The sequence below is a fragment of the Lynx rufus genome, unplaced genomic scaffold (assembly GCF_022079265.1).
Source record: "Lynx rufus isolate CCGP_SWC_20201006 ecotype Redwood Valley unplaced genomic scaffold, mLynRuf1.p SCAF_1, whole genome shotgun sequence".
Lineage (NCBI taxonomy): Eukaryota > Metazoa > Chordata > Mammalia > Carnivora > Felidae > Lynx > Lynx rufus.
Window position 1 is genome coordinate 214,384,716 of NW_025814823.1, and position 21,374 is coordinate 214,406,089.

At 38.0% G+C, this 21,374-nt stretch overlaps 1 protein-coding gene across 4 annotated transcripts in view; it reads left to right on the forward strand.

Moving 5' to 3' along the window:
* Positions 1-21,374, forward strand: part of DROSHA (drosha ribonuclease III) — a 126,835-nt gene that overhangs the window by 64,318 nt on the left and 41,143 nt on the right. For all 4 annotated transcript variants that reach the window (XM_047093843.1, XM_047093834.1, XM_047093858.1 and 1 more), the window contains 3 exons: positions 11,663-11,770; positions 12,278-12,416; positions 12,742-12,802. In XM_047093843.1, the coding sequence (XP_046949799.1) occupies positions 11,663-11,770; positions 12,278-12,416; positions 12,742-12,802 (308 nt within the window). The remainder of the gene's footprint in view (positions 1-11,662; positions 11,771-12,277; positions 12,417-12,741; positions 12,803-21,374) is intronic.

Below are 21,374 nucleotides of genomic sequence, written 5' to 3' on the forward strand. Positions count from 1 at the left end.
AACAAGTCAGCTATATATGACTGTCTCACTAGTAACTATTTTTATTTTCCCTATGAGTGGAATTTGTACCAGATTAGAGATTCCTAAAACTGAGCATATTCCTGGGCTCTTCACTTGATTCTTTTGTTATGATTGGTACTGGTTATGCTCCGTGGGAATTACAGTAGCAGAAATGAGTACACAGGCAGGGATCAAGTAATGTAGTTCGCTGTGTTCAGGCTTTTGGAAGAATACTTACAGGCTTCCACTTAATTCTGTTTTGATGGTAGTATATATTGTAATCAGTTCAAGCAGTCTTAGGAATTTATTTCATCATAATGAGGTTTATTTTTTCCTTAAGTCGGTGTTGGCATTTAATTATTATATTGAACAGTGGGATTTAATCTTATCATTAAATGTATTGCTGTGTAATTCATTTATGTTGTGATGTCTGGAGCTACATATTTTTGTGTTAAGATTAATTGCTATTGATGCAGTGTTACTAAATAGTTTGAGAATAGTTACCAACAGTGGCAACCACCTATATCTACCAGGTCTTCAGTTACTTTGTTAACTGACCAAATTTTTTTTTTTTTTTTACCATAAGTACTTTCAGGAGTGAGTATCTCTGTTGATTCTTTCTTTTTTTTTTTTTTTTTTTTTTTTTTTTTTTTAAATTTTTTTTTTTTCAACCTTTATTTATTTTTGGGACAGAGAGAGACAGAGCATGAACGGGGGAGGGGCAGAGAGAGAGGGAGACACAGAATCGGAAACAGGCTCCAGGCTCTGAGCCATCAGCCCAGAGCCTGACGCGGGGCTCGAACTCACGGAACGCAAGATCGTGACCTGGCTGAAGTCGGACGCTTAACCGACTGCGCCACCCAGGCGCCCCTCTGTTGATTCTTTCTTAAAGCCACTTGAAGCCATGATACCCAGGTTTTCAGTTTCTCCCAAACCAACATAACGTCATCCTAAGGTAGACATTATAAGAACAATATGCGGAATGTTCAACAATCTGTTCAAAATCTGGTGCTTTCAGTGATAAGTCAGAATTGATAGAGACATCATAAAATTGTGGAACATTATAAACTGGAAGGAACCTTAGAGATCTTTCAGTTCAGTGGGTTTTAAACTTGTGTGTGTGTGTGGTTTTTTGTTTGTTTTTTTTTTTGACAAAACCCTTTGGAGCCCTAATTTGTAAAAAGATAGAAAATAACTAAGGGGTGGTGGGAGTGGAGGGAGTATCCTGTTGTATTGATTTCCACCCTTGTAGCAGGCCCTAAGGCAGTTTTGTTCCACTGGACACAATTTTGTTTAAAGTATTGAGCCCTTGGGGCACCTGGGTGACTAAGTCAGTTAAGCATCCATTCTTGATCTGATCTTGATTGGCTTGGGTCATGATCTCACTCGTTGTGAGATTGAGCCCCACCTTGGCTCTGTGCTGGGCAGTTGGCTCCATGCTGGGCAGTTGGCTCCGTGCTGGGCTTGGAGACTGCTTAAGATTCTCTCCATCTCCTTCTGCCTCTCTCCCCATCCTCAAAATAAATAAATAAATAAATAAATACATAAGTGTATAAATAAATAAATAAATAAATACAAAATTAAATTAAATTGAATTAAGATAAAATAAAACAAAGAGCCCTTTTCCCCCCTTTCTTTCGGTGAAATGTGTGCATATGGGTGCTGAATAATCTTTTCCACTGCAGTTCTGTGTTCTTCAGCTGTGTCACAGATTTCTTATTCTGGCTTGTCAGCTAGATTAGAAGTAGCTGGAGGACTAGGTTATCATCTCTTTATGTATTATATTTAACCTTCTGTCTGGAGATTGGCAGGCAAAAGCACTCAGTTAATTCCTTTTACTAACTGGTCAGAGAAATTGGACCCTGATTAAAACTCCTGCCAAGGTGAGTACTCCTTGATCTAATAATAGTCCTTTGCTCTGAAGGACTCCCACTCTCCCAAAGACAACTGCCATCTGTTTAGAAGCCATGCTTCCAGTCTCCAATCCTATTTTTTACAAGTAATGTTGGCTTTATTTAATTTCTTATCCTAGAATAAATGTTTCTTTTTGTGTGTGTTCCTGAAATCAGATGGCAGGTGGCATGTAATAATGCAGTTTAAAACATTCAAACTAAAGGCGTTTAGTATGTTTGGTAATGAAGAATAAGAATCTGAGAAAGAGCAGTTAAATGAAATTATACACTGAATACTTTGAGTAATCCTGAAGCCTGTGAATAGGTAGACTCATACCTAATTTTTTTTTAAGTTATTTATTTATTTTGAGACAGAGAGCACACAAGCAGAAGAGGGGCAGAGAGAGTGGGAGAGAAAGAGAATCCCCAGCAGGCCCCGCCCTGACAGTGCAGAGCCTGATGCAGGGCTTGGACCCACAAACCACAAGATCATGACCTGAGCCGAAACCCAAGTCAGATGCTTAACTGACTGAGCCAGCCAGGCGCCCCTCACACTTAATTTTAAGGGAAAAAAAACCACTTCTCTAAAATTCTCAGGGGTTGGGCAGGGGAAGGATTCTCTATTTGGTAACACATTGATGTAGAACCCACTGTTCATAAGTAATAATTGCTACTAGGTTGCTGGCAAAAGCCTTTTGATGTTATCTTGCTGCCTCTGAGATGAAACTGTTGTCACACATCTGAGGTGGAGAAACTTAAGTACCAGCCCTTTATTCTAGATGTATAACCTCCCACCAGAGAAGTTACAGGGTTGTTATGAGGTTAGAAAATTCTGTCTGATGCTCCAACCAATGTGAGGAGGAATGGGAAGCTAGGTGTGGGCCTGTAACGTATAATTACATGTGAACTAAATGCAGACTTGAGACTGTGTTTAGAGACAAACTATTGAAAGATTTATTCTGTGTTGCTGTTTATTAGAGTGAATTCTAGGTAACATGGGAGGAAAAAAAGCAAGAATTAAAACCTGAAACCAAGGCTGAAAAATTCAACAGTAGGACTCAGAAAAGGAAGAAAGGCAGCATGTTGCTACAGGATCTGTATTTTAAGAGTGGGGTTCTGCCCACTGAGGTTGAATTGGTATCTTATAGAAGTAGGTGCCTGTACCCTCTGCTATGGTAAGGAGGTAGATGGTCCATGGGAATCAATAAACTGAACCATAAGAATGGAGAATGGATAAATGTGACAAACAGAGACATCAAAAAAGAAGCAAGGAATCTGCCACCATTATGGTTATATAGCCCATATAAGGCTTATCCCAAACTGGGGAGATGAACTCATTGAGAAAACTAAGGAGGCACAGGTGCATGGAGAATTGCTATTGGTGCTAGGGAGACAAGCTGAGTTGTGGTGGTTGGTCTTTGTACTGGGTAGATCCAGGGCTATATTTGGATGCATTAATAGCTGTGCTGTCTTCCCATAGTAACTCTGGAATGGAATGGAGGGCTGCCTTGCTGGATCACAATAACTGATACTCTCGCTTCATGATTTATCAAGGGGACTGAACAGTGTAAAGAAATATCTCTAGGGATTAAGAGTTTTGGACAACACATTGAAGGAATCATTTTCTAAGTTTGAACTTGGGAGAGAAAATGGAGATTTATACCTCTGAGAGACATATGGCTTCACAGTTACTGATAACAAATTTTTGGACAATGAGAGGTACTTATTTTTTTATTTTATTTTTTTGAACTGGAGATGTTGTGCTTCTTGTAATGGAAGAAAAGGAGATTTTGCTTTGATGGCTGACTGGCCTGATAGAGAACTGTTAAAATTACATTTTTATTATACAAATGTCAGACATATAAAAGGTCAGGGAGAAAAGTGTAGTGAACTCTATGTAGTCCTCACACGGCCTCAGTGGTTATCAGCAGCATTTCTGTAATATCAAATACCAGCCAGTGTTCATGTTTTCCTGTCTGTTAGATCTGTGTCAGTCTGCTTGAATTGGGATTCAAACAAGACTCATACATTGTGATGAGTTGATGTATTTTAAGTCTCTTTACCCTAAGTTCTCATTCCATTTTCCCTTTGTTTTCCTTGCAAATTTTTGTTGTTGAAGAAACTCAAAGCTCGTGTTCAGTAATGGAAGTGTTCCTGCGGTCTGATCTGATCTGAATTTTGCTGATTGTAACTTTATGGTATCCTTTAACATGTGCTTCTCTCCCTTGTATATCCTATACATTGTTATAAACTGCTGTCTAATACAATACTACTGGCTACACATGGGTTTATAAACTTAAATTAATTAGAATTAAATGAAATTAGGGGTGCCTGGATATCTGTTAAGGGTCTGGCTTAGACTCAGGTCATGATCTCACGGTTTGTGAATTCGAGCCCCATGTTGGGCTCTGTGCTGACAGCTCAGAGCCAGGAGGCTGCTTTGGATTCTGTGTCTCCCTCTCTTTGTGCCCCTCCCCCACTTGTGCTCTGTCTCTCAAAAATAAATAAATGTGAAAATATTTTTTTTAGAATTAAATGAAATTAAAAATTCAGTTCTTAGTTGTCCTAGCAACAGTTCCAGCCCTTATTAGACACATCTTGCTATTGCCCGTTATAACAGCAGAGATGCAGAATATTTTCATCATCATAGGACGTTCTGTTGAATGGCACTGATCACTTGTAAGTGTATTTTTTTGCGCAACCTACTCTTAAGTGATAGTGTGGTGTCTCTCTCCCTGTCTCTTTTTATTGTAAGTGGATTATTTGAGGGTGCCTGGGTGGCTCAGTCAGTTAAGCATCCATCTGACTTCGACTCAGGTCATGATCTCATGGTTCTTGAGTTCGAGCCCTGCGTTGAGCTCTGTGCTGACAGCTGACACTGGAGCCTGGAGCCTGCTCTGGATTCTGTGTCTCCCTCTCTCTCTGCCCCTCCCCCCTCTCACACTCTGTCTCTTTCTCTCTCACAAATAAATAAACATTAAAAAAAAATTGTAAGTGGATTATCCAACCATTTAATAGTTCTTTTAGAGAGTAAATTCTGTTCATAGAAATCTGACTTAATCAGACCATTTTGCAATTGAAGAAATAAGTCTTTGAATTGGAATATATTTCTCCCCAGTCGTATACCTTATTTTAAAAATTGAAGTATAGTTGACATAAAATTAAATTAGTTTCACGTATACAACATAGTGATTCAGCAACTGTATACATGATGAAATACCACAATAAGTGTATTACAGTATTATTGACAATATTCCCTATGGTATGCTTTTTACCTCTGTGACTTATTTATTTTATAACTGGAAGTTTGTAACTCTTAATCCCCTTTACCTATTTTGTCCATTTTCCCAATCCCCTCCTGTTGGCAATCTCCAGTTTGTTTTCTATATTTATGAGTCTTTCTCTCTTTTGTTATTGTTTGTTCATTTGTTTTGTTTTTTAGATTCTACATGTAAGTAAGTCATAAGGTTTTTTGCCTTTCTGTGTCTGGCTTATTTCACTTAGCATAATACCTTCTGGGTCCATCCATGGTCTCTCTTTTGTGTGTAGCATTTTTAGTCACTAATGAATTATGACCTAGACCCAGTAATTCACTAAGAGCTTCCAAAGTGATATTTTAATTCTGTCTTTCTGCATTTATTAGTTAGAATACTTTAAAAAAGAATCTTTCCCTCATCAACTATTTGATATTCATACCAAAAAAAGTACTCATTTTTCTTTAATACACTAATAATAGTCCCAGGATAACAATATTAATGGCACCGATTATGGGAAGCAATTGTTTGGGGGTATTCCTTTTTATCTGTGATTATCTACAGATGTGACACAAGGCATGCACACACATTACTGTGGTTTGGTCACTTGTGCTTATATCACAAACTGGGTACACAGATTCATTTATTTCATTTGACTTTTGATTTAAAGTGTTTCTTTTAGAAAGTATTGTTTTGTAAATCTGTAAAATATTTTCCATGTTTCCAAACTCAGGTTTATAAAGCCAAGTCTGTTTTAAAAAAAATCTAATTTGTATCTCTTTCCTCTACTCCTTTCTTGCCACTCTGCACCCCTAAGGGTAGCCATCTTTTAGAAATGGTTTAATTTTTTCCTTTAATATAAGAAAACACAGACACATGCGCGCGCACACGCACGCATACATTCTTTGTATGTTTGGCCTCCCCGCTGTCAAACTGTTTTTTGTTATGTGGTCCCTGTGAGCTCCATTTTCGTTGTTTGTTTGTTTGTTTTTTCTTTTTTTTTCTTTTTTTCTTTTTACATCTCTTTGTATTCGGGAAGGTTCATAATTCTGTATGAATGGTTATCTTTTTATTAACACTTTTGTAGTCTAATGAAACTTCTCCCTCCCCTCCTATGTGTGTCCCATTGCGCATTATTGAAAATAAATGATTATTATTTTTTGTGCTTCTCTCTCTCATCCAGCACCTAATTTGAAGTGATTATCCTTTTTTTAAAAATGTTTATTTTTTAGAGAGAGAGAGAGAGAGAGAGTGAGCACGAGCAGGGGAGGGGCAGAGAGAGAGGGAGACAGAATCCAAAGCAGTCTCTAGGCTCTGAGCTGTCAGCCTAGAGCCCAACATGGGGCTTGAACTCATAAACTGAGAACATGACCTGAGCTGAAGTCAAATGCCCAATTGAGCCACTCTGGTGCCCCTCAAGTGATTATCCTTTTGCTGCAAGTTAGTATTTATGAGACACACAGCAGCCTCATCCCTACTCTTCATGGACTTCACGTTCTCCCCTCATTTTCTGATAGTTGTAGTAATCTGTTAGAGTATTAGGCATTTTCTATAATGTTGACTCACTTATTGATTATCTGAAGTTAAAAATATATTTGAAGGTAATTGCTAGTTTATATGGCAGTGTCTATCCCCCTTGTTTTGATTGTCTGAGCTCCTTTCTGGCAGATTCCTTAAGAAGGGCTTATTGAAACAATTATCCTTAAGGTCCTGCATGTTCCTAACCCTTTGTCTTTAAATATAAAGGCCACTTAAACTGGATTTAAAATTTGTGAGTTATGTTTTCTTTTTTTAACATCTTAAATATGTTCTCTTTGTTATCTGGCGTAAAGCTCTGTTGTCAAAAGTGTGATAATATGAATTTTATAAGTGATTTGGCCCTTTTATCTCAGTGCCTAAAGGATTTTTTTCCTTTAAAAACTAATAATAGCCATACTAGAATATGTCTCAGCTTTTTTGGTTAATTTTTTCAGATATGCTGTGTACCCTTCAGTATATACTTTCAAGTTGTCTTTTATCTCAAATGTTTTCTTGAATTACACATTTCATTATTCTGTCCTGTTGTATTGATTTTTTTTAAGGATTCATGTTATATGCACTTTGTACCTTCTTTGTTTATCTTCTGTATCTATCATTTTCTTTTGAATCCTTCATTTCTTTTTGATTTTTTTATTTCTCTAAAATTTTGCCTTTTTCCATCTTGTATTTCTCAAAGGCACTATCCATTGGTTAATTTGCTGTTCATTCTCTTTAGTCTGTATTCTTTTTTTTTTTTTTTTTTTAATTTTCTTTTTTTCAACGTTTATTTATTTTTGGGACAGAGAGAGACAGAGCATGAACGGGGGAGGCGCAGAGAGAGAGGGAGACACAGAATCGGAAACAGGCTCCAGGCTCTGAGCCATCAGCCCAGAGCCCGACGCGGGGCTCGAACTCACGGACCGCGAGATCGTGACCTGGCTGAAGTCGGACGCTTAACCGACTGCGCCACCCAGGCGCCCCTAGTCTGTATTCTTAAAATGATTTTTTCCTTTTGTGTCTTTTCTCTGAGGTTTGTCACTTTTTTTCAAATCTTCCTTTCCTCCAGTCATTTCATTTCCGAATTAATGTAAATGTAATACTTATTTGTAGGGTTTTTTTTTTTAATTGCTTCCTTTGTTTTCTTAATTTTGTTTATCTTATTTTGAAATGTTAGGTTACAGCTTTCATCTGTTTTGTTGGCATGTTTTTCTGGCTTTATTTTTTAATTATCTGAGGAATCTTATTCTGTTCTTTCCATTTTCTGATAAAATCCTTGGATGGGGTATGATCATGATTTTGTATTGCTCTTCAAGTTAAATAATGTTAGATAAGTAAGTGAAATATTTTCTCGTACTTTTAGGAGGGAGGTAGAAGTCAGATTAACTTTTCACGGTTAAAGAGCCCCTCCTGCTGCTTGTGCAAAGTGATAAAAGACATGGCTTCATAATATCTGAGACCTGCCCTCTCTGCTTTCCTCCCCTACTTTTATCTGGACTTTCTTTCTTTTGCCCTTTATTCTTCCTCTCTTGCTTAAATGTGGCTTTTACTCTCCGTACTTGCTTCACCATGGGACTTTATCCTCGAAGGGAACTTCAGTTTTTAATTTTGAGTATTTATAGGGCCTTAGCTTCTCTGGCAGCATTACACTGTCCTCTTGTACTCACGCGGTAGATTGGAATCTGCAGAGCCCTCTCCAGTTTTGGTCACAGTTTTATTTTTTTTATTTTTAAAAAATGTTTATTTTTGAGAGAGATGGAGACAGAGTGTAAGCAGGGGAGGAGCAGAGAGCGAGGAAGACACAGAATCCCAAGCAGGCTCTGGGCTGTGAGCTGTCAGCACAGAGCCTGATGTGGGGCTTGAACCCACAGACCATGAGATCATGACCTGAGCTGAAGTCATGAATGCTTAACCAACTGAGCCCCCCAGGTGCCCCACAAAGATTGATAATATAAAAAAGGGCACCTAGGTGGGTCAGTCGGTTGAATATCCAACTCTTGCTTTTGCCCTGGGTCATGATCCCAGGGTTGGGAGATTGAGCCCCACGTCAGGCTCTGTGCTGAGTGTGGAGCCTGCTTAAGATTCTTTCTCTTTCTCCCTCTGCCCCTTTCCCCTGCTCATGCTTGCTCACTCCCTCTAAAATAAATAAAATGAAAAAAAAAAAAAACAACTGAGCTAGAGATTTTAACAGTCTTATACATAATGTTGAGGCTTTGTTGTCTAGGTTACAAGATGGGCATGGGTCATACATAGCTTTTAGTGATATTCACAAGAAACACTCATATCTGTAAAGATAAACTAGTATTATTTGGAGCAAGTTTAGAGGAAGTAGTGAAAGGAATCAGAGCTGTTTGACATGAGTAAAGGTTAAAGGAAATAAGACTTCGGTTAGTGAAGAAAAGATGTGGAGACATTACCATTAAATGTTTTTTTTTTTTGTCCCCAGGGGTATAACTAGGTTTCAAGGGACAAACCTCCAAGAGATAGATTTAGATTAAATGTTGATAATAACTTTCTAATCACCAGAGTACTCTAAAGAGGGTGTTCTTTCCTTTTTAAAGAATTTTTTATTAGAGTGCCTTGGTGGCTCAGTCGGTTGAGCGACTGACTCTTGATATTGGCTCTGGTCATGATCTCATGGTCGTGAGACCAAGCCCCGCTTTGGGCTCTGTGCCAACAGCTTGGAACCTGCTTCGGATTCTCTCCCTCTCTCTCTACCCCTCCCCTGCTCTTCCATTGCTCTCTCTCTCTCTCTCTCTCTCTCTCTCTCAAAATAAGTAAGTATTTAAAAAAATATTTTTTATTGTTTTTAATTTTTTTTAAGTTTATTTGTTTATTTTGAGAGAGAAAGAGAGAGCACAAGCAGGGGAGGGGCATAGAGAGAGGGAGGGAGGGAGAGAGAGGGAGAGAGAGAGAGAGAGAGAGAAAGAGAAAGAGAAATCCAAGCAGGCTCTGTGCCATCAGCACAGAGCCCAATGCGGGACTTGAATTCATGAACCGTGAGATCATGACCTGAGCCAAGGTGGAGAGTCGAATGCTCATCTGACTGAGCCACCCAAGTCCAGCCCGACCCAGCATTTTCTTTATTAAGTATAGTTGACATACAATGTTATGTTAGTTTTAGCTGCACAACATGGTGATTGAACAGTTCTATATATTACATAGTGCTCACTGTGATAAGTGTAGTCATGATCTGTCATCATATGTTATTACAACATTATTGACTGTATTCCCAATACTGTACTTTTCATCTCTGTGACTTACGTATTTATAACTGAAAGTTTATACCTTTTAATCTTTCACCCATCCTCCACCCCCTTTCCCTCTGGCAACCACCAGGGTGTTCTCTGTACTAATTTCATTTGTTCGTTTTGGTTTTTTTTTGTTTGTTTGTTTTGGTTTGGTTTTTTTAGATTCCATATAGAAGTGAGATCATATGGTATTTGTCTTTCTCTGAGTGATTTATTTCAGTTAGCATGATACCCTGAAGAGGGTGTTATTTTCTTGACAGGGGATGATCTCTTACTGGAGGTATTAAAAAAATAATTCATCAGTTTGAGTTCATACTTAAAGAAGATAGTTGCACTGTGTAGTCTTCATGACCCTTCTACCTTGAGTTTTTAGCATCAGCTCCCTTGAGCTTTCTGCAATTTAAATGCCTGGAAAGTGATACCAGACATTGGTCACAATTTTGTTTCCCTATTAACAATGTTCTTTAATGCAGCACTTATCAGAACAACATGGAGGAAATGCCAATACTTCTGATCATGATGGCATATCTCTGGGAAGCCCTTGAGGGCAGAGAGTGTCTATCTTTTTTCTCTTCCACAACCCTAGTAAGCCTTGCACATGGAGGTGCTCAATATGTATTTATTGAATTGAAATGGAAAAAAGGACTTCCTGTTGATTGGAGTTCCTAATTGGGAGCATTGATCTTTACTTATAAGTTAATAATACAGGAGACTGATTTCTGCATTTTCAAGCAAATCCATTTTCATGTATTTTTAAACAATGCCATCTGAAACTACTTCAAAGAGTAAAATGATATAAAGCGTATGTCAGTCATTCTGTGGGCTGTGCCCATCCTCTAGGTTCTGATGAATAAGATGAATAAGAATGACTCCTTTCTCTCAAGTTCTAGGGAAATATTATTAAGAAAAAGAGAAGGCTATGCCTTTTATGAAATTATTTCCAATAAGGCATCTTTAGCCAAATGAGAAGTGATTGAAACCAAAGTAAAAGTTCCATGTCCTCAGGTGACTTGCCTGTATTGGTGGTTTTATAAAAGTCATCCTCAGATTATAAGATCATTAAGTATTAAACCTGGAATGGCCCTTTGAGATCATCTGGCTGAGAAGTTCTTACCTGGAGGATAGTGATAGGCTTTTAGGGGTCTGTGAACCCATTAAAATTGCATACCTTTTTTTTACGTGTTTATGCACATAGGCATTTTTCTGGGGAAACAGTCATTTTCCTTAGATTCTCAAAAAGGTCTTGACCTTGACAAAGTTTCAGAATTTGTAAGTCCTAATCCATTCTCTTGGAATTAAAGGCAGGAGGCCCAGAAATTCTAATGACTTGCTGAGATTACCCTGCTGTATCCTGTTCAAGCCGGGCTACTCCTACCTGAGTGAGGCTGAGAGGCCTTGTGCTGAGCATTTTTTTGTATTTGCTCATTTCATCCTTTTAACCACACCACCCCCCCTGCAAAAAAAAAAAGTAGCTATACTGATTATTCCCATTCGGTAGGTGAGAAAACTGAGAGAGGGAGGTTAAATAACTCCCCTGTCAAGTCCCACAATTAATGAGTGACAGCAGGAATCAGACCGGGGCACTGTGATTCCTGAGACTACACCCTTCGTAACTATAGTCTACCGCCTCTCATATGGGATTCGCAAAGATGCAATCTGGGATGGAAAATGGTTCTTGTTTGTTGTAAGTTAGATGAAGCATTTTCAGAAGTTTTTATAGAGCTAAACATATTGAAATTTTCTTTCCTAGCATGCAATGATGTTGCCTGTTTTGACCCATCATATCCGCTACCACCAATGCCTAATGCATCTGGACAAATTAATAGGATATACTTTCCAAGATCGTTGTCTGTTACAGGTAAGAATTACTCTCCTGTACACTCATAATGACAAAATAGGGGTAGTTCATCTTGCAGGTTACAAATGGAACATTGAGATTCTCTGTTCTGGGAGATAATGAGGACGTTTAGAAACATAGCTCTCCATTACTCTGGTCTCTGGTTGCCACTTTTAAACACTTTTTCTCACCTTTTTTTTTTTTTTTTTTGACACTGTCTTTAAAGAAACAGGCTAAAATTTGCCTGTCAAACCTGAGTCCCTTCTTTCAGCCTTCCCTTCTCTATGGCTCTTCTTTTCAGGTGATGACTATCCTAGTTCTCCTTTGAAAGATGTGGATTTTTAGGTTTCTTTTCAGAAGAGGACTTGTACTAGAGCTCTGTTACAAGCTCTGACACTGGAAGAGAGAAGATGGAAAGATGAGGGCTTAAAATTTGACTGGATACATAGATCTCTTTCCTGTTTCATTTGAAATGGTATAAAGATGGCACTTCTGAGTTAAACTAAATTTATTTCATTGAAATTTTAGCTGGCCATGACTCATCCAAGTCATCACTTAAATTTTGGAATGAATCCTGATCATGCCAGGAATTCTTTATCTAACTGTGGAATTCGGCAGCCCAAGTATGGAGATAGAAAAGTTCATCACATGCACATGCGGAAAAAAGGTATGTTTGGATTCTACCATTGTATTTTGGCCTGTGTTCTCTATTGTAAACTAAATCCTCATGATATGACTGTTTTATACTCTCATTCCTTACTGCTTTATGACCCATATATAACAGCATTCACTTTGAGCATTATTATAAGGATGGATAAAATTTTTAGAAAAATTTGTTGCTCCCTTTCAAGTGCTTTAGTTGATCATACTTGTAGACATGCAGATATTAAACCTTTTGAAATCAAATTGGGGTAAAATAGATAATTATCTATCTGTCATATCATGATCCTAGAATGCTTCTAACAGTATTTATTTGTGTATTTTTTTAATAGGAATTAACACCTTAATAAATATTATGTCACGTCTTGGACAAGATGATCCAACTCCCTCAAGGTAAAGTACCTTTTCTTAGTAACAGCCTAATTGAGATATAATTGACATACCATATAATTCACCCATTTAAAGTATACAATTCAGTGGTTTTTAGAATGTTTACACAATGGTGCAACACTACTTAATTTTAGAATGTTTTCAGCACCCCGAAAAGAAACCCCTTACTTCCTGTTTCCCCTCAGCCTGCCCATCCCTAGGCAACCATATTTTGCTTTCAGTCTGCTTCCAATCTCTATGGATTTGCCTATTCTGAACATTTCATGTAAATGGTATCATACAGTGTGGTCCTTTGTGACTGGCCTCTTTTACTTAGCACAATGTTTTCAAGATTTATCCATGTTATAGTATGTGTTAGTGCTTTGTTTCATTTTATTGTCAAGTGATACTCCATGGTGTGGGTATGTCATGTTTTATTTATCGTTGATGGGTGTTTGGGTTGTTTCCACTTTTTGGCAATTATGAGTGATATTGCTGTGAATATTTGTGTACAGGTTTTTGTGTGGATATATATTTTGATTTTCTTGGGTATATACCTAGGAGTGAAATTTCTGGGTCATATGGTAACTTTGTTTAACCTTTTAAGTAACTGCCAGACTGTTTTCCAAAGTGGCTACATTATTTTATATTCTCAGAAGCAGTATGTAATAGGTTCTGATTTCTTCACATCTTTCCCAACATTTGTGAATCTAGCCATCTTAGTAGGTAGGAAGTATTACCTCATTTGTGGTTTTGTTTGTATTTCCCTGATGGCTAATGATGTTGTGTATCTTTTCATGTGCTTAATTGGCCATTTGTATATCTTACCTAAGAGAACTATCTGTTGGGAATCTTTTCCTGTGTTTAATTGGGTTATTTTAAGTTATTGATTTAGAATCATTTTTATATATTCCAGATATAAGTCTCATCAGATGCAAATTTGCAAAAATTTTTTCTCATTCTAAGGATTGTTTCTTCATTCTTTTGAAGATGTCCTTCAAAGAAAAGTTTTGATGAAGTCCAATTTTTCTGTTACTTCTTGTGTTGCTTATACTTTTGGTGTCATGTCTAAGAAGCGACTGCCTAATATGGAGTCACAGAGATTTACATCTTTTTTCTTTTAAGAGTTGTATAGTTTTTTTCTCTTACATTTAGATCTTTGGTCTATTTTAGAGTTAATTTTTGTGTGTGGCGTGGTGTAGGGGTCCAGCTGCAGTCTTTTGATGTGGATATCCAGTTGTGCCAGCATCATTTGTTGAAAATGCTAATCTTTCTCCACTAAATTGTCTTGACACCCTTGTTGATAATTAATTGATGGTATATGTGAGGATTCTTTTTGGACTCTCAGTTCTATTCTGTTGATCTTTATGTCTGTCCTTATGCTGGTACCACACTGTCTTGATAACTAACTTTATAGTAAGTTTTGAAAATAAGAAATGCAAGATCTCCAACTTTTTTTTCCTCTTCTTCTTCTTTCAAGTTTGTTTTGGCTATCCCAGACCCATTACATTTCCACATGAAATTTTGGATTAGCTTATCAATTTTTGCAAAGAAGCCAGCTAGGATTTTGGTAGGGATTGTATTGAATCTGTAGATCAATTTGTGAATGATTACCATCTTAATATTAAGTTCTGATCCCTAAACATTATATATCTTTACATTTATTTAAGTCATTTAAAAAAATTTTTTTTTATTTTGTAAAGTTTATTTATTTTGAGAGAGAGAGAGAGAGAGAGAGAGAGAGAGAGAGAGAGAATGAATGGGGGAGGGGCAGAGAAAGAGAATCCCGTGCAGTGCAGAGTCCGATGTGGGGATTGAACTCACCAACTGTGAGATCATGACCAGAGCCAAAATCAAGAGTTGAATGCTTAACTGATTGAGCCACCCAAGCACCCCAAGTCATGTTTTTTTTTTAAACACTAATATTATTGTGTTTTTATTTATTTATTTTTATAATATTTGTTTATTTATTTTGAGCGACACAGTGAGCGGGGGGAGGGACAGAGAGAGAATCCCAGACAGGCTCCACGCTATCAGCGAGCGCGGAGCCTGACAAGGGGCTTGATCTCAACGAACCATGAGAGTACTACCTGAACTGAGATCAAGAGTTGGACATTTAACCGACAAGCCACCCAGGTGCCCCTAATTAAGTCATCTTTAATTAATTTAATTTACTTTATATTATAGTTTTAAGAGTACATTTTGTCTTTTGCTAAATTTATTCCTAAGCATTTTATTCTTTTTGATGCTATTATATATGGAATTGTTTTCTTAATTTCATTTTTGGATTGTTCATTGCCATTGTAGACAAATGGAATCAGTTTTTGTATATTGATGTTGTATCTTGCAACCTTGATGAGCTCCTTTGTTAGCTATAATAGTTTTTTAGTGGATTGTGTAGTATTTTTTTGTGTATATGATCATATCACCTACAAATAGAGATGGTTTTAGTTTTTCCGTTCCACTTTGGATGCCTTTTATTTCATTCTTTAAACATAGTTGCCCTGGCTAGAGCTTCCAGTATAATGCTGAATAGAAGTGGTAAGAGTGGGTCCTTGTCTTCTTCCTAAAATCTTTAGGTGAAAGCATTTTTTTACTGTTGAGTCTGATGTTAGCTGTGGGTTTTTCGCAGATGTCTTTTTTTTTTTTTAATGTCTATTTATTTTTGAGAGAGAGAGACAGAGCATGAGTGGGGGAGGGGCAGAGAGAGAGGGAGACACAGAATCGGAAGCAGGCTCCAGGCTCCAAGCTGTCAGCACAGAGCCTGACGCAGGGCTTGAACTCATGAGCTGTGAGATCATGACCTGAGCCAGAGTCAGATGCTCAACTGACTGAGCCACCCAGGCGCCCCTGTAGATGTCTTTTAATCAGGCTGAGGAAATTTCTTTCTGTTCCTAGTTTGCTGAATGTTTTTATTATGAAAGTATGTAGAATTTTGTCAAATGTTCTTTTTGTTTTTTATTCATTTATTTTTTTGCTATTGAGATGATCTTTTTTTTTTTTTTTTTTTTTCATTTATTCTATTCATGTGGTATATTGTGTTCATTGATGCTGAACCAACCTTGCTTTCCTGGGATATATCTCACTTGATTATGATGTATAATCCTTTTTATATGCTACAAATTTAGTCTACTAGTATTGTTGGGGATTTTTATGTCTATAGTCATAAGAGTTATTGGTCTGTAGTTTTCCTTTTCTGTGATATTTTGTTTGGTTTTATTATTAGGATAATACTGGCCTTATATAATGGATTGGAAATTTTTATATGTTAATTCTCATTATTGTCTTTCTGATTTTAAGAGATACTCTCATATATTAACATTCTTAATTTTGTGTGGCCTTAAGCCCCTGAAGAATCTGGAAAGGAAGTGGACTGGGTCTAAACTCATTAATAGCCCTGGAAAACTAATGGAGGCAATTGCCTAATGGCTGAAGAGTCTCTGATGTTGCCCTCAGGAAGCTTATCTTTGTGTGTAAAACACAGTGGGTTATACTCTGAAAGCCAATAGAGATTGCTAGAGGGCAGATTTCTTTTTAAAATGGACAGTTGAGAAGTTAAATAGCCAGGCTTATCCCTCTTGGATCCAGACTTAAATGGATTAAAGGTGGGTAGAGCCGGGATAGAAGTGACAGGGTTGACCGTTGCTGCAGCTCATAACTGGCTTCCACAGCCAAGAGCATGGCCAGCCATAGCTAGCATAACTTCCTTTTCTACCTCTTTCTTCATCTGTCACTTTTCTTTTTAAATTGGCTTGCCTTGAGTTGCTCTCTTTTGAAATTATCATAGACCATACTATCTTCCTCTTCAATCAAGAGGTGAAAAGAAAGGCAGGATGAAACTTTAAAATTTTCGTTTGAAGATGATCATACGCCTTACTATGGTATTCTGTGAGAGCCTAAGATCAGAAAAGAGCTGTCTAATTAAAAGAGCCCTTAATCACACCCTCAGGGACAGTGTGGCCATGGTTTCCTTTTACCCTGCTATATTGTAGAGTCTCCAGATGACCAGTTCTGTGTTTTAATAAGTGGAACCCTGAGTTCCCTGCGGCCCCTTTGAAAAAGGCAAGGCTACACATGCCCTACACATGTACTTTACACTGATGAAAGCAAGAGCTTAAATTATCTTTGTCTCATCTACCCTAACCATAGTTGTTGGTACGTAAATTGTCTCTGATAGCGTTGTTCAGACCTCACGATTTGTTTTCTTTTTTTCCGTCACAAAGAACAGGGCTTTCTTTCCGTGGCAGAAGGAATGATATCTGAGAAACCGTGTTCATTTTGAACTCAACCATGTTGAAAATGATAGAGAATAAACAGATATGATGTGTCCTTTGCTGCTTGTGTCGAGAGCCTCCTGATTATTGCTTATTGCTGATGTGGGGTTGACCCCAGGTTTCTGTTCAGTAAGAGCCTCCTCGCTTCTTTGGTGGCAGCGTCTGCTACGGCTGGACTGTGGTTGTCCAGCGGTCTCCGCTGTGCATGGCTCTTCATACATGTTTAATCCAACAGACGTTTATCTAGTACCTTTTGAGTTTGAGGTAATTTGTAGGTATTTTGGAGGATTTAAAGGCAAGTAAGACAAAGCCCCCACTCACCAGAAGGTGTGACTACCTTAGGTGGGGTAAGAGTGCTATGAACATAAATAACTTAATGTAAAAGATACTCTGCTAAGTGCTTCACTCAAGGTCAAAACAAAATATACATAGTCTGCTGTGGGGCTGAGGATAGCTCTGGTGGTTGTTTAGGGATTATAGGTCAGTTTTATATTATGCACTTGAATAATTGAGTTCACTTGAAATGATTTGCCCTCTCCTTTTATTTCTTAGTTTGCTATTTTAAAATGGGATGCAGTTGTCCCTGCTCCTTGGAAGTGTTTGTGTATCTTTAAAGTAAACCCTGTCGGGGCACCTGGGTGCTTCAGTCAGTTAAGTATCTGACTCTTGGTTTCAGCTCAGGTCATGATCTCACAGTTTGTGGGTTCGAGCCCTGTGTTAGGCTGTCAGTGCAGAGCCTGCTTGGGATCTCTCTCCCTCTCTCTGCTCCTTCCCTACTCATTTTCTCTCTCTTTCAAAACAAATAAATTAATTAAAAAAAAACTATCAAATTGCAAGTGTCAGTGGTTGTATCTCCTCCCAAACAAGCTTGCTCAGAACCTCAAACTTGAGAAAGGAAAAAGAGGAGTGAGGTACTAATGGAAATAGGAATGTGGAGGAGCAGGACAGGCAGAAGAGAAGGGTGAGAGGAGGGGCTCTTGATCGAATCCTTCTCCTGATCCTCCTGGAAACCACTCCTCCCACCCCTGTCTATCCTGCACTGCAGTTAGTGACCACATTCTGCCACCTCTGCCCTCATACTGCCTCTGCATTCAGTCCCCTGGCTATTTCTGGAGCCTCACTTCTAGTATTTTTTTATGTCTGTTTATTTATTTTGAGAGAAAGAGAGAGAGCGAGCATGCACAAAAGCAGGGGCAGGGGCAGAGAGAGAAGGGGAAGGGGAGAGAGAGAGAGAGAGAGAATGAGAATCCCAAGCAGGCTCTGCACTGTCAGCACAAGAGCCCGATGTGGGTCTTGATCTCATGAGTCATGAGATCATGACCTGAGCTGAAATCAAGAGGTGGACACTTAACTGACTGAGCCACCCAGATGCCCGTCTCAATTCTAGTTTTTAGCTGTAACCTGCTTGAAAGCTTTTAATGAGATCTCATCACCTACTGGATAAGTCTGAACCTCCCCACCTGGCAATCCCAGCACCTGTGATCTGGCCCCAGGCCAGTGTTCCAGGTACACCTTTCTTTTCCCTGTGGCTACCTACACACCAGTAAGACTGAGGTACTTTACTGTGCTATCTGGTGTACCCTTTCCCTTCCCCAAACGCCAGCAGTCATTGTACAGCTCCCCCTGGAATGCCCTGGAACTCTGTGTGATGGGCTTATTTTCTTTACTGTAAGCATTTTGAAGGTCTGTGGTCATACCCTTTTTCTTTGTTGGTTTGTTTTGTTTTTGTTTTGTTTTGTTTTTTGTTTTGTTTTGTTTTGTTTTGTTTGCAACTAGTGCCTTGCATAGAGCAGAAGCTCAGTAAGTAAGTATTAAAGAAAGAATGCCATTCGTGATAATACTTTCCTCTCAGGTTATTTACTTGTTTACATTTCCCTAGAAATAGGGAAACTTGATGTTAAGGGTCATGGTCAGAGCCATCAGTAGAGGTTTAAACGGCAGGTTAGTATCTTATATAACCTGATTTGACACCGGCTAGGATTTACAAAAAGGCATGAAGACTTAAATAAAAATATGTCTGCTTATCAAAACTATAAAATAATTAACTCTTATGATGGCATCATCTCATGTGAATATGCCACCCTTAATTTTTGAAGTGTCACTGTTTAACCACATAAATCTCAGTTGTATGATTATATTTAACTTCTGTAGATTGCAATGAAATGTTACCACAGAAAGGGTCTCTGAAAGATTAAACTTCAGGTGGCATTCAAGTAATCCATATATTATCAGTAAGACCTTTAGGAAAGAGGGGCGAGAAGACTGTTAATAGAAAAATAAGCTGCCATGGGGCCCTGGGTGGCTAAGTTGGTTGAGTGTCTGACTGGCTCAGGTCATGATCTCATGGTTTGGTTCGTGAGTTCAACCCCCACGTTGGGCTTGCTGGTGTTCACGCAGAGCCTGCTTCAGATCCTCTATCCCTCTCTCCCGCTCTGTCCCTCCCGCTGTTTACGTTCTCTCAAAAATAAAAATGAGCTGCCTTGTTTTATTTTGTTTTTGATTTGTAGAGACAGGTATGGACTATTTATTAATGTCTCTGTGTTTAAAGAAGTGGTGGTAGTTAAAAAGTTTCAATCAATTGTACCTAAGTATCTCGCATTAAAGACAGTAAAACATGCTTGAGTATATGTGAATTCTACTGAGTAGATTTGCTGTCTTAAATATTTCAAGTAAAATCCCAGAGATGCTTATCCTGGGATCCCTATGTCCAGTGAGTCTCAGATCTAGTAGCTCTCTGACCTCCCTACTCCCTAAGTGTCCAGACAGATGTAATGAATAGAATTCCTGAATTGGGTGGAAGGTTCAGCTGATCTCTAGCACCCCTTCTAGCTTCACTTTACCTGTCACTGGTTAAGGCCTGAAATGCAAAGGTGAGAAAATGTCCATACTGTCACTGTAGTAGTCACCCTTGGACTTGGCCCATCCCAAGATGGTTTTCCATGAAGTAAATGACACCTTACAGGAATTACTGTTACAGGGAGACCGTTATGTTTTATAAAGTGCTTTGAATTCCTCAGGCCAAATGTGCTGTATAAATGATATACTTAGTCTAGATTTCATAATGCCTTTGCTGATTCAGTTCTCAAAAACAAATGGAGTGTTTATTGCTCAGTAAACATCTCCTCTTGGAACTAGTTAGCATTTATAAAGAGGGTGATTAAAGAGTGTGGAAACAATAGAAGAAGGAACAAAAGCTTGGCCTCTGCAGTCAAGTGGATGTGTCCATTATTTTTCTAGATAAACCGTTGAATTAGGAATTGTCCGTTACATTAATGAACTGAAGTGGTATTTAATCCCCATTTTTGTTTGTGACTCAACGGCCAGCATTTAGTCACAGTGTAGACACAGAAAAACATACGCTGGATATGGGCAAATTATTTAGTAGATGGCAGACTCACTATTGAATAAACCTGTTTGAAACTGTGACCTTGTATTTTTAACACATTAAATAATAATAGTCTAACTTTGTGGTTATTAAAATCCTAGACATAGTTCTTGTCCTGAAAGTTTATAAAACAAATTAAAGTAAAATTTATGCCAATATGACTTCATTCAAATAGTATATGACTCAAAGCAGCTATTATTCTTTGGCCAGATGTCTTATTTTTTTCCTAGATGTCTCACTGTTTAATAAAGCGTAAGACAATCCAAATATGGTTTGTCCGCACCCCAGGTGTGGTTTCTTACTTTCCATGTTAAGCAGATTTTCTGTACGGTGCTTTGAACTATTGGCAAAGAAAATAGTCTCCACCACAGAAAATGCTATTCTCATTTTACTGACTTTTGGAAGAGAATAGGGTAATACTAATTTCTTTCTTTATAAAAACTCAACATTTCTTTTTGCTGTTCCCATCATCTCTCAGGAGAACAGTTTATTAGGTTTCATGAAATTAAGTTAGCAAGAGGTCTTAGACCTAGTTACCATGTTAACTAGGGCCTCTACTCCTTGATGCGCTAAGAACGATGACAGACACTTTTGGAGTTTTGGTTTATTTGGAAAACAAAATCACAGTATCAAGTAGCTTCTAAAACATACTTTTAAAATATAATGTTTACTTATTCTTGGCTAATGGATTAGCAACAAAGTCTTCTAAAATCTAATACAAAGTAGGTAAGACTGAGGAAAATATGTTTGAGGGCTTTCTTCTTTTCCTTTTCTTTCTTTCTTTCTCTTTCTTCTCTTTCTGTAAGCTATTAGATTATGAATTCTTCATCATAGCTATAAATTGTTTACTTTTTTCCCCTGCATTTTCCATTATTGACTATTAACTGCTTTCCAGAATGCCTTTTTCACATAAATAAAGGACATATTGAAATGAAAG